This window comes from Phocoena sinus, chromosome X (assembly GCF_008692025.1).
Source record: "Phocoena sinus isolate mPhoSin1 chromosome X, mPhoSin1.pri, whole genome shotgun sequence".
NCBI classification, from domain to species: domain Eukaryota; kingdom Metazoa; phylum Chordata; class Mammalia; order Artiodactyla; family Phocoenidae; genus Phocoena; species Phocoena sinus.
In genome coordinates this window covers 1,622,000-1,635,196 of record NC_045784.1, presented here as the reverse complement: position 1 = coordinate 1,635,196, position 13,197 = coordinate 1,622,000, and the positions used below count along the sequence as shown (strand labels likewise).

General features: G+C 50.8%; 2 protein-coding genes across 6 annotated transcripts in view; one reads left to right on the top strand and one right to left on the bottom strand.

Moving 5' to 3' along the window:
- GYG2 (glycogenin 2) overlaps positions 1 to 1,152 on the bottom strand; it is a 32,401-nt gene extending 31,249 nt beyond the window's left edge. For 2 of the 5 annotated variants that reach the window (XM_032619440.1, XM_032619446.1), the window contains exons 1-2: positions 1,048 to 1,152; positions 385 to 510 (exon numbers count right to left, since the gene is read on the bottom strand). In XM_032619440.1, coding sequence (XP_032475331.1) covers positions 385 to 391 — 7 coding nt within the window. In that variant the 5' untranslated portion in view covers positions 392 to 510; positions 1,048 to 1,152. Of the gene's footprint in view, positions 1 to 384; positions 511 to 858; positions 935 to 1,047 lie in introns of those variants that run through there. The other 3 variants (XM_032619443.1, XM_032619439.1, XM_032619441.1) reach the window with 3 other exon arrangements.
- LOC116747747 (translation initiation factor IF-2-like) lies at positions 475 to 1,378 on the top strand. Its single transcript, XM_032620275.1, has 2 exons — positions 475 to 487; positions 687 to 1,378. Exons 1-2 carry the CDS (start codon positions 475 to 477, stop codon positions 1,376 to 1,378), a joined length of 705 nt encoding a protein of 234 aa, XP_032476166.1.
- Positions 1,379 to 13,197: the final 11,819 nt, after the last annotated feature.

The following is a 13,197-nucleotide window of genomic DNA, read 5'->3' as shown; positions in this document are numbered from 1 at the left end:
GCTCTGTCTTCCCAGAGCCATAGGGGCATGAACTCCCACGGGTCTCCGCGTCCGTGAGACGCCCACGCGTTTCCACGCTGGCCAACAAACCAGCCCATTTCATCTCCAAGGGCTACTTTTACACAGAAGGAAGATTACCAAATCTCAGCGCCCCCTGACCATACTAAACCTCGCCCGCCTCCCAGCTGCTGAGACCCCCATCTCCACCTGCCCCAGGGACACCAAGCTCTCCAGCCCCGGGGGACACTGGGAAGGCGCACCGTGGGAGCTGAGGGGTTGGGGGCGACCTTGCGCGCGCAAAGCGGGGGGTGCCCCCAGCGCGGGCCAATCTGAACCGCGCCAGGAGAGCAGGGGGGCTGAGCACGAGGGGTCTTCCCGACTCACCCGGCATGGTCTGAGGCCCAGCGCTCCGTGGGCACCGGGCGGCCAAGTGCGCCTGGGCGCGGGGGCGGCCTCGAGCCGGGCCTGGCGGAGATGTCGTCTCCAGGCGACCCGCGCTGAGCTCCGGGCCTGCGGAGACAGCTCGGCATTCCAGACAGACCCCCGGGGCTGCAGCACCGCCCTACAGCCCCTCCCCCGGGTCAGCCCCTCCCCCCCCGGTCTCCCCACATTCCCTTTGCGCTCCGGGGCTGCCTCTGCCCACACCCCCGTCGTCCCCCGGCCCCTGCCCGCCCGGGTGTCCCCAGCGACCTCGCCGCGCCCCGGGCAGCCTGTGTCCCAGGCTGGCCCGGCGCCCCTCGCCCCGCAGGATACTCTTCGCCCCGCGACCACCACTGCGCCCCCCACCCGCGCCCTTCCTCAGCGCTCGGGCAGCTCGCGCGCCCCCAGGCCCCCCGAGCGCCCAGGCCGCCTCCGCACCCCTCCCCAGGCCCAGCACCTCCACTGCGCCCCCGAAGCTTCCGCCTGGCGCCGGCGCCTCCCCCGCCCCCCGGCCTTCCGCACCCCTGCGCCCCGCCCCGCTCCTCCCCCGCGCTCGGGCAGCTGCAGCGCCAAGTCCCCGCCGCGCCCAGGCCGCCTCCGCGCCGCGCGGCCCCTGCGCCCCGGCACCTGCGGCGCTCCGGCAGCCTCTGCCCGGGCCGGCGCCCCTGCCCTGAGCCCACCACGCGTCCCCGGCGCCCCAGCGCCTCGGCCCGGCCGGCTGGGCTGCGCTCCGGAAGCCCGCCCCCGCCCCCGCTCTGCCGCCCCGGGCGCTGGTCCACGCGACCGCCGCAGCCCCGCGCCAGGCCGGCGCCGCCTCGTGCCCGGCCCCTGGCGCCCCGGAAGGAGAGCCGGGAGGGGGCAGCGGCCGCCGGGCATCCTCGCCCCGCCCCGGCCCCCCGACCCCTCCCCGCCCAATCCAGGAGTCTGCGGCGTCTCCGCTCGGACATCTCACCTTTAACCGGCCAGCCCCAAAGTAAACGTTTGCACTGGCCTCCCGGGCCGGGCCCAAGGCCGGCGCGCTGCCCGGGCAGAGGCCACGCTGGAAACGTGATCTTACTGGAAGAACGCTCAGTGAGGGGAGGAAAGGGGCATGCAAGCGTGCACGGCGCGTGTACGCACGAGAGAGTAACTGAAAATCGAGGCGTGAGTGATGGAGGGATGGGCACCTCGGCTGCTGAATACGTGCGTCAGGGAGGGAGAGGATTATGAGTGAATGAATGGAGTAGGTAAACGAGGGCATACATTTATGAATGGATGCATATGCATGAGCGAGTGAATTAATGAACGTGTGAATGCAGGAGGGGACGGATGCAATGGATGAGTGCACGTGTGAGTGCATGCCCGCATGAGTGGACGCGTCGCCATCTGAACCCTGTGAGCCACGGCGGGTCGTAGAGAAGGAGAGAGGAGCGGGCCAGATGCTGTCCTCAAGGAGGGTGCAGCCACTGGCTGGGGCCGTAGGAGCGCGTAAGCACCAGGGGCCCGAGAAACCAGGCGGTATCTCAGGAATTCTCCCACCTGCTGGACCTTGCCCATCCAGCACGTTGTCATGTCCTGCGGGATCAAGGGTCCAGGGAACACGGATCGACAGAAGGAGTGGACATTCCTGAGTAACGGGGCTTCCTGCTCTGAAAATGTCACCTGGGGTGTGGGTGGAAGGCGTCCCAGGGCGGGTCATCTCTCCACTACACCAACTATAGCCCCAGCGGGCCTCACCCCCCGCACCCCCCCCACCCCGTGTTGCTTCTCCACCATCTGTGCAAACGTCAACATAGTTTTAACAAAGACAAAGGAGTTCTTCCCACGTGGATGTCCTGATCTCGGGGAACCCGCCCCCTCAGGGTTCCACACTTCACACTTTGGGAACCGGTACAATTTAAGCTCAAGAAGCGACAGAAAAAATCTTAAGAGAGGGCATAGCCGATGCTAAACCTCGTTAGTGATCAACGCAGTAAGGCGTGGATGTCACCCATCGCCCAGCAGACTGGGATATCTGTCTGGGCTTTCACGCCCCATGGGGAACAGGGGGCTTTGCAGGCTTAAAAGCCATCGGGGCTCACTTGCCTTGGAATAAGAAGGGGATTCCCCGTGCCATGTGGGGAGACAGATGAGGCAAGAGCCCAGAGCCTCAGGGCATCTGTCCACAGACACAGCACCGTGGATGGATAGCCATCAGCCTCGAGGGACAGATGCCGCAGGTGTTTTCAGCATCCCGTCACGGATGGGCTCAGAGCTGTCTCAGAAATCGCATCCAGGGGACAGAGCTGGGCCAGGCTGGCTGGAAAACGCTAGGGCAGGACCCCACCTCATCACGCTGTCTGCAGAATGCAGATCTCGTATGCGATGAAAGTGTGGCTGATGTCGCTAAGCAGGAAAAGAGCACGGACCCCTCTGCCCGCCCCCTGGGCACTATGTGCACGTACTTATTATCGGGGTGCTGCAAGGTGTCTGCGGGACTTACTGAGCCTCTAGAAGTCTCCCTGAAATCCCTGCAGCTTCTGAACCATTGGTGGAAGCACCAGGATCTGAGTAACAACCAGGGGAAGACTCTTCCTGCAGTCAGTGCTGGTTTGGGTTTGGTTTTGTTTTTTTCCTTAACCGTTTTTTTAAAATTGAAGTATAGTTCATTTACAACGTTGTGTTACTTTCTAGTAGACAGCAAAGTGATTCAGTTATGTTCTTTTCAAAATTCTTTTCCATTATAGAAAAGAATCTATTGCTTTTTAATAAAAGATTAATACAAAGAATCTACTTCTGTTTATTTTCCATCTTGTTATAATAGGATACTGAGTATCGCTCCTTGTGCTACACAGTAGGTCCTTGTTCATCTGTTCTGTGTACAGTAGTTTGTACCTGTTAATCCCGTACTCCTAATTTATCCCTCCCCCATCCCTTTCCCCTTTGGGAACCCTAAGCCTGTTTTCCACATCTGTGACTCTGTTTCTGTCTTGTACACGAGTTCATTTGTATCGTTTTTGTAGATTCCACATGTAAGTGACATCAAATGATATTTGTCTTTCTCTGACTTACTTAATATGACAGTGCTGGGTTTCTGTCCCCTGCCAGCCAACCTGAAAGAGGCCCAGGTGCTTCTGACGCAGCCGGACAGTCTCAGGAAGGGTCCATTCTGAGCCCCGAGGTCTCCTCAGCCCCCAGCAGCGCCCTGGCTTCCAGAGGAAGGGGACGGTTTCCCAGCCTCTGTGCTTGTCTGACTGTTGTCTCCAGTGTTTGCCAAGTGTCCCCACTCATCCGTGCCACAGGGTCATTCCCCTTGGTCCCATTCTGGCCTCTTTCTGCCCCAGGGGTGCAGTGCTCCTGTGTGACACTGGAGATATGGGGAAAAGGACCCGCCAGAGCGTTCCGACAACAAGAGGTCCCCTTTGAAACGTCCCAGACAGCGTCTGCGTCCTTCAGTCCACAGTGCGGGGTGGTGAGATTCTAAAATTTTCCCTTTGCCCTGGGTTAGAAGTTACCTGCCTGCAGGATTTCCACCTCAGGACCAGGGACGTTCAGAAGTGGGTGACTCTCAGATGTGGGGTGTCCTGTGCACTGGGGTTGTGGAGCAGCATCCCTGGTACCCACACCCCACAAAACGAAGCCAAGTACGACTCCACACATCACCAACTGTGCCCCTGGGGAGAGAGCCATGCAGAGTTTCAAACTACAATCGCAGATAGATCATGATAGACAGATAGATAGATAGATAAATCATAGATAGACAGATAGAGATACATAGATGATAGATCTAGCAGGTAAATGATAATAGAATTATAATAGATAGGTAGATGATAGATCCAAAGATAGAAAGATAGATAGCAAAGACCAAAGTCTTTGCTGTCATGGGCACGTCCTGTGCCCTGTGGGGGGCGGAGCAGCCTCCCTGCTCTCCACCCATCAGATACCAGTAGCTCTTCCCAGCTGTGACAGTAAAAGCGTCCCTAGGCATCGCCAAGTGTCTCTGGGGGAGTACAATTGTCTCTGGTTGCGAACTACAGCCAGAGAGAGAGGGAGAAAGAGAGATGATGGAAGATGATTGACATGTGGATAGATTGACAGGATAGATACACAAATAGATAATAGAAAATAGATAGGTTAATTACAATTATAATATATAGATGAGAGAGAGAAAGAGGTTGATTGATAAATAGAAGATAGAATCTCTGATGCTAAGTCAGGGTTTCTCACCCTCAGCACTGCTGACATCGGGGCTGGGTGACTCTGATGTGGGGCGTCCTGTGCCCTGTGGGGTGTGAAGCAGCATCCCAGGTCTCCACCCGCCAGGTGCCAGGAGCACCCCCTCCCCACTTGTGACAGCTTGACAACTGTGTCTCTGTTTTGACGCCAGCTGAGAGAAGGAGGGGATTTCTTTGGCCCCGAGGGGAAGAGAGGGTTAACAAGCTACAGTCCAGGTTGGGGGAGGGGGCGTGGATCACGGCACGTCCTAGCCGGGTCGGGGAGAAAATGAGCACCTTCAAGGCCAAGTTGAAACCCAGACACTGCGCAGGCGGATTCCTTCAACCCCATCCCTAAACGCACCATTTCATTATGCTTTCCCGCTGGTAAATAATCCTAGGAATTCCGAATTCTACCCAAGCCCCTGGAGGACGGAAAATAACGCCAGGCGGTTGATACACTTGGGAGAAGTCAGCAGCGACTCCCACCCACCCACCCACCCAAGCTGGTCCCCCCCCAGGCTGTGTTTCACTCCGAGCTCTCCCCCCCACCCATCTTTTGCTTCCCTGGGTCAGCCCTGGACCGGCAGCGGTATCAGCATCCCCTGAGAAATTCTGAGAAATGCGCATTCTCAGGTCTCCCGAACATCAGGAAACTGAGTCTGTCATACATACCCTGTGTTAACAAGCCCCCCTGCCCCGCACCATCCACCCTCAAGGTTGACAACCGTGGTTCTGATTGCTGACATTTGGGCTTTATGGGAGGGACCGGTGGCAGCCTGAGGGGCTAGAGAGGGTGGGAAGGAAGTTGCACCCAGACAGGAGCTGGGGGGAACTGCAGAGATGTTTAAAGAGAAGGCTCAGGACGCCCGAGCAGGTTGCCTCGCCTCCCAGCACCCAGTTCCGTAGACGCGCCCCCAGCCCCTGCCCCCACACTCGCCCACCCGGTCCTTCCAGCTCTGCCTTGGAGGCCGGAAAGCAGGGCAGAGGGCCGTCAGCCACAGGCAGTCCTCCCAGATCCCTGGGCAAAGGTTAGGTCCATTTTGAAACCCAGAGCAGGCATCCTGCCGTGGGCGCTGCCGGGTGTCTCTGGGGGAGGGGGAGGGTCTCCAGGAAGCCAGGAGGGTGGGCACCTGGTGAGCCGTGGGCGCCGTCAGCGGAAGGCGGTCTCTTCTCGGGGTGCCGCACGAAGGAGGTTTGCCCGCGGCGAAGGTGACCCTGCCTTCTCCCCAGGAGCCATTCAGAGAAATTGAGTCTTTCGTTGGTACGTCGGTTGCAACATTGTTGGAAAGTTACAGGGCGCTGTGGCGGACGTAGTTCAAGCCCAGGAGCCAGAAGAGGATGACAGCCAACTGCGTCACTTGCCACGTTTTTGTGACAAAGATCCTGTGAATTACCTTGAAAGATAAGTGAGAGAAGGAGAGAAAAGAAGTCTGCAGTACGTATACGTCCATGTATGTGTGCGTCCCAGCTGCAATGATAGATCCGTTTGTGTTCCTTTTTTAATCTTTTGGCCACGCGGCATGTGGGATCTTAGTTCCCCAGCCAGGGATGGAACCCACGCCCCCTGTATTGGAAGGGCGCAGTCTTAACCACTGGACTGCCAGGGAAGTCCTTATATATCTGTATTTTATCTGTACACATTAACCTAGCAAGATATAAAGGACCACAACTGCAAGAAAACAGGAAGCAAAGCATTTACGTCACATGCTACTGGTAACCACTCAACCGCCATTTATTTTTCTGTTATTTGTTTTTAACAGAACTGGATTGGGACGCGTAAATCCAGGATATATGCGTTCCAATTTCAGCGAGGGGCTGTGTGGCCCATTGTGTGTGAGCGAGGAAGGAGGCGGGGTCAGCTGCTGGCTTCTGGAAAGAGGTCTTCACTCTCAAAAGAGGAAATGCCCTTAATTGGGCGTGCAGCTATTAGTGAGTGGGGCTGTGATGGCTGGAGCTACAGACCCATTTTCTGCCAGGAGTGAAACTGGTTAATGCCCGGTGAACCATGAGAGAACACCATTAAATCCTCAAATTATCCCCAATCCAGACGCCCTAAACCTCAGTAAGTCCCCTTACAAGATACTGTCTTTTATAGTGTTAGCTATTTTGAGATGGCCTTTCTGCTACTTCAGCATAAAAGCATCCTAATTTATACCACATGGCAGAAATCCTCAAGCAGTTTGGTCACTGGATTCCCGACACTCTGAAAGACTAGTGCGAAACCCAAATAACTTTTGCTTATGTAGGTTTTAAAGAAACATGCTTTCTGTATTAGAAATTAAAACTGAAAATGTTAGATATTTATCTATAAATGTTTTCTGTATTCAAATTTAAAACTGAATTTTTTACATATTTATTTATAAGTATCCATATTTTCTGTATTAGAAATCAAAACTGAAATTTTTTTTTTTTTTTTTTTTTTTTGCGGTACGCGGGCCTCTCACTGCTGTGGCCTCTCCCGTTGCGGAGCACAGGCTCCGGACGCGCAGGCCCAGCAGCCATGGCTCACGGGCCCAGCCACTCCGCGGCATGTGGGATCTTCCCGGACCGGGGCACGAACCCGTGTCCCCTGCATCGGCAGGCAGACTCCCAACCACTGCGCCACCAGGGAAGCCCCTAAAACTGAAAATTTTTGATATTTATTCATTTAATAAGTTTAAAGATAACAATGATAAACCCATTCCATTTTGTATAAATAAAATATTTTTACAGAAAAATAAATTTATTTTCCCAAAAACTGGGGGAGAGGGAAAGAGTAGCATTAATTTACACATTTGTACATCTCTTTCCTATCTCGCTTAATAGAAGATGACTGATTTCTCATATTTACTTCTACATTTGTTCTCTTGCAGTAATAGTTTAGGTTGAAATGGGTAAAGAAAATCTGGCCTCCCCCAGATGGGTAGTTAGAAAAGAGAGGAATATTTTAATAGGGTTTTCACACAATTGACATTCTTCTTTGATGCCACACCAAAACTTGAAAATTGGTAGTTTCTTTAAGGTTCCATGATTTCAGCATGGAATCTGGATACCAATCAATGAATTCTGTACTCTATAAAGTTAGAATCCACAGCTTTATCTTGAACTTCAGACGGATCCTTTATCCACTTAGGATCTTGCAATATCATGCATGGGTCATCTGGAGGTGTTCCAAATGTTGGCGCATTTTATTTCATAATATATATTTTAAAACCTCACATTTGTTCATATCTCTATTAATCTCATCACATAAAGGTCTTTAGCTAGAATAACGAGAGGAAACACCTCCTCTGTAATGTGAAGTTTGTGGCCTAAATAAGAAATTCTGGACTTCACTGGTGGCGCAGTGGTTGAGATGCAGGGGACACGGGTTCGAGCCCCGGCCCGGGAAGATCCCCCATGCCACGGAGCAACTAAGCCCGTGCGTCACAACTACTGAGCCTGTGCTCTAGAGCCTGCGAGCCACAAATACTGAGTCTGCGTGCTGCAACTACTGAAGCCCGTGAGCCTAGAGCCCCGGCTCTGCAGCAAGAGAAGCCACTGCAGTGAGAAGCCTGCGCACCTCGATGAAGAGCAGCCCCCGCTCGCCGCAACCAGAGAAAGCCCCGCATACCGCAATGAAGACCCAATGCAGCCAAAAATAAAATACATCTTTTTAAAAAAAGAAATTCTGCTATGGACTGAATGTGTGTGTCCCCCAAAATCTACATGTTGAAGCCCTGACCCCCAACGGGATGTGTTAGGAGATGGGCCCCTGGGTAGGTTTGAATGAAGTCATGGGGTTGGGGCCCCCATGATGGCATTAGCGTCCTTAGAGGAAGAAAAAGAGGCACCAGAGCTCTCTCTCCACCATGTGAGGACACAGTAAGAAGGCAGCCGTCTATAAATCTGGAAGAGAGCCTCACCGGGAACTAATCTGCCCACCCGGTGATCTCAGACTACCAGCCTCCAGAACCGCGAAAAACAAACATCCGTTGTTGAATCCCCGCAGTCTGTGGTGTTCTATTACGGGAGCCTGACCTGAGACAGATTCATTCATTCTTCCAAGTGTTGATTGAATAAATAGTTATTGAGCACCTACTGCATGCCAGTCACTGCTCTAGTAGTTACGGACACACCCATGCTTTTACAGATGTACCTTATGGGGGTAGGGGGGAGGGGAAAAGCCCAGGCAATAAACAATAAAAAGTTACGGTGCATAAGATGTGGGCAGTGGATACAAGATTAGAGAACAAAAGTTTGGGCAGAGGAGGTGGGTGAGGGAATGCGCAGGGTCGGGGAAAGGGCTGGGACTGCAATGGTCCCATCTCGCTAACTAACTCCCCTTTGGTCTACGGCCAAAGGTGAGCGTGTCAGCTTTTGCCCCCAGCCCTCCACCCCAGGGGCAAAATTTGTTCCATGTTTGTCAGGTCCAAGTGCTGTTTTTATTTTCAGTTGAGGGGAGTTGGGAACGTCGTCTGTGCTTCCACAGACCATTTATCCATCCCCAGCTATTCATAGAGGAGCAGTTATGTTGGACGCATGCCAGTGTGAGAAGGGGTGTCCACGATGCAGAGGGAGATAGCTGCAAGGCACAGATGTGCACTGCATTTATATTTGGAACTGCGGGGGACATGCCTCCATTAGGAAGATGGGACTGGGGCAGAGGCCAACCCACATCACCGAAGCCCTTTAGTGTCAGGAACCAGAATAGTACGTGGTGGGAAACCAGACGAGCTAATTCTAATCCCTTATGGGTCTGACCTGCAAATAAGGGTTCACAGGATGGGGCTGGCCCATGAACGCCTTGACCCTCTTTCTTTCTTTCCCAGGAAATCTCACGAGCCTTTCACCAACAGGCTCAGACAGAAGTTGTGTTAGAAGACGTTGGATTTCTAAAGAAAGCAGAATAGGCAGCGAATAACCCCACCAAGACTTACATTTATGTTAAAAACACCATAGCAGATGGTGACCTTTTCCATGGGACATCCAATGAGAGTCTCTGATTCCCTAGTGTGCATGGGCTATAGCAATTTGCAAGGTATTGATGATTACCCATTTTTTTTTAACCGTGATTTTTAAAAGTGTTAAACTAATTTTAAAGCCATTTCACAAATTTACAATGGCTCGACAAGTAATTGAGCACTCTGGGGGAGACTTCTTTTGTAAATCTCCTGAATTCTAGAGTTACTACTTTGACCCTGGAGGGTGCATGGTGGGGACTACAATACACTGTACCTGCCCCGTCAACCCTGGAACTAGTTATACCTTTACTAACAATTTACTGTCAACGACACCCACGTGTATGTGTACATGTGTAAAATAGGTAACGTATCTTAAAAGTTTGGTTTTTTTCATGTCTTCCTACCAAAATAGAACATATGTATATGTCGTTGACGCTACTATTACTCAAACTGGCACTCGGTGTTTCTAATCAGAACATCAGTTATTTTGTTCACTTTCTAGATTGCTATCTTTGATAGATTTAACATTGACTTGATGATCTAATAAATCATTCTCTGTCTGCCAAACTGAAAATGTTTATTTCTTTCAATTGATTTATTTTTTAAAATGTTATATAATGAAGGTTTTTGTGTCATTTCTTCTTTTTTTAATATTCTTTTTCATACTTCTTTCCATGATGGCTTATCACAGGATATTGAATATAGTTCCCTGTGCTATATAGTAGGACCTTGCTGTTTATCCATTCTCTATATATAATAGTTTGTATCTGCTAATCCCCAACTCCCAATCCTTCCCTCCCCCATCCCCCCCCCCCCTTGGCAACCACAAGTCTGTTCTCTGTGTCTGTGAGTCTCTTTCTGTTTCATAGTTGAGTTCATTCGTGTCATGGAAAATGTTTATTTGTAAAAATAAAATGGAACTCGGTTTAACTGAATTAATTAATATAAAATGACTACGGGCTTTCGCAGTGTCAGAAGACTCTAATTTTATAACATTCTTGGGGATATATGAAGTGGAGGACCGCCTCTGTTTTGGGAAATTTTCATTAGTAAATTTAGTGAAAACTAATATCCAATACTTCCTCTTTTGTTTACTGAATTTTGAAACTGTTGTGCAGGTTGTTTTAAAAGATTTTTAAGACTATAGACCTAAGAATAATATATTGGAAAAAAATGAAATTTCTGCAGCTCTAAGGCTTAACTCCCCTTAAGTAAAACATATTTCTATTTTTACAGAATATATATACACATCTTCTCCCTTTACAGAAAAGTCATTAGAATGACAAGACAACACATGGAATTCTGCATCTCATTAATTCTTTTCTCCTCGGGTCCAAGGTCTCGTCTGCATGGAAAAGTTATCACATGGAATAAAATCCATGCACCATACAGTATCCCTTCTGCACAGACCAAAGCCCTGAACACTTTCAGGGGGCCGCCCGGGCAAAACGTGAAATGTAATTCTCTCATGGGCCGGAAGACAGCAGCCTCTGATGGGCTCAAAAAGCAACTATCACCTAGACCCAAATCCTCGCAAAGCTGCAGAATCTCTCACTTTACCCGTCTGCAGGGTAACTACCCACCCTGTGTTTTGAACCAAGAGACCAAGAGATGGGAAAGGGGCCATTTCTGCGTGAGCTCTGAGTAAATGCACTGTTGGCGTGTCGGGGTCACCTACACAACAGGCAGAGAACAGATCTCCGGACAAAAACCGGACCTGGATTCATGGATGGTCCCTCCACAGAATTCCTAACCACAGGGGTTTGGAGGACCCCAAGAGGCAACAAAAACCATCCCCTGGGAATAAAACAGGCAAAGTGCTGAAAAGGTCATTTGAAGAGATAATAATACTTTGAAAGTACTGAGACAGGCTGGGACCCGGGACCCTTTGCTGCAGGGCTTGTGCCCGGACAGAGATCTCTTGGAGTAGCAACACACAGAGAAAAGGTACGGGACTAAAAATAACCGCGTGCATGCGCAGTTGGGGCAAATGATGAAAAATAAGATACAAAGAGACCAAAAAGCCCACCTGCCACTTCTGAAGAGCGTGGAGCGAAAGCAGGGTCTCGGGCATGCCCCCTGCACTCAACACCACCTAAGGGGTGGGCAGCCCACCTAAGCCTCCCCTCCAGCCCCACCCCTGGACCCACCCGTACCCTCAGCCCACTTAAGGAACGAGCTTGCCCCCCCCAGGGAGCGAGCAAACAAGGGAACTTGTTATTTGTTCTCACTCCCCCCCACCCCCGCCCCGCGCTGCAGCAGGGGCCCCGATAAAGCCTGGCGTGAATTTCTTGTCTGGCCTCTGATCAATTTCTATTGCTTAAGGAGGCCAAGAACCCTAACTGGTAACAGTACCACCTGCTTTGGGGGCCAAGGTGAAAGCTGCCAGGGCTGGAGATGTGATGTACGCCAAGGGTGTGTCCCCAAAATGTGAAGATTCAAGAAATACATCGTTAACATAGAAGGCGGCTCTCCAAAGAAAAGTCTGCCCCATCAGAATGGTGGGTTTCAGGAACCACAAGGGCTTTCGTCTGCCTGGTTTCACGTCATCGTAAGAAACAGGATCAGAAGACAGTTTTCTGCTCTTACTACCAAAGCAGGCAGCTTTCCAGAGCTCATGTCCCCTCGTGAGTTTACGAGTGAAAAGAAGAATCATTTTCTCAGAAACGGTGGCTGAACCGTCGGTTTTTTAAGGCTGGTGATTAGCTTCTGATGACTTGCTTTACTATGGGTCTCACTATCTGAGTGGGCTTAATTGGGAAAAAAAAAAAAAATTCAAGCCCCCTGTGAAAATGGATTAACGTGTCCTGAAAAGGTTGATGGGTTCAGAGCAAGAATTCGAGGAGAGAATTACATGGTTGGTTGCTGCTATTAGAATTTGCGTTCTGAAGAGCTGTTGAAAACCAGCAGAACTCATCTGTACCTGCCCGAGGCTCGTGGTTTTACAGATGGGGATCCGAAGTCTGTCCCCTGCATCACGAGACATTTCAACGTGACACTTGTCAATGAATGAAAAGAAAGATCGGTGAGATTTAAGAATGACTATCTCAGGTTAACACAGCCCGAAAAGTAACAGAGGGTTTGGATGAATGTGTCCACCTTTGGGGGATCATAGATCTGCTTTCGTAAGAAACCAGAGGGTGCAAAGAAAGAGTGAATTCAATAAACAAACAAAATGTTAGAAAACATGCGCTGAAGGTAGAAATGATTCTACTAAGGATGATGGCTCCTTGCATTTGAAATGCGTGAGATGTTGGAGACCTTCTCGAACACAAATCACAAGGAGTTTCGAAGAAACTGATTGATGAGCTCAGATAAAGGAGTCGTCCAAATGTCTGCAAGAAAAAGCCACCAAATCTACACTAAATTATCTGAAAAAGATAAAAGAACAGATGCACACGCAGATCCTATTAAACGGTCTCAGAAATGAACAAGCTTCACCGCCGTCAGGAGTAAACATCATTTGAAAGTCAGATTCTGTGACGTCAGTAGAAACATATGGTCACTGAGTGAGCTGCACTCCCCCAGATACATATATGTGTGTAGAAAATGAACTATCACAGAATATTAAGTTTATAGTGAATGTGCCATGGAAAGAAAGAAGAAAATCTTGCCAAGGCCACTGAAATGAACATCTGTGCATGTGGAGTGCTGGATGCCTACGGAATCCAAGCAAAAAA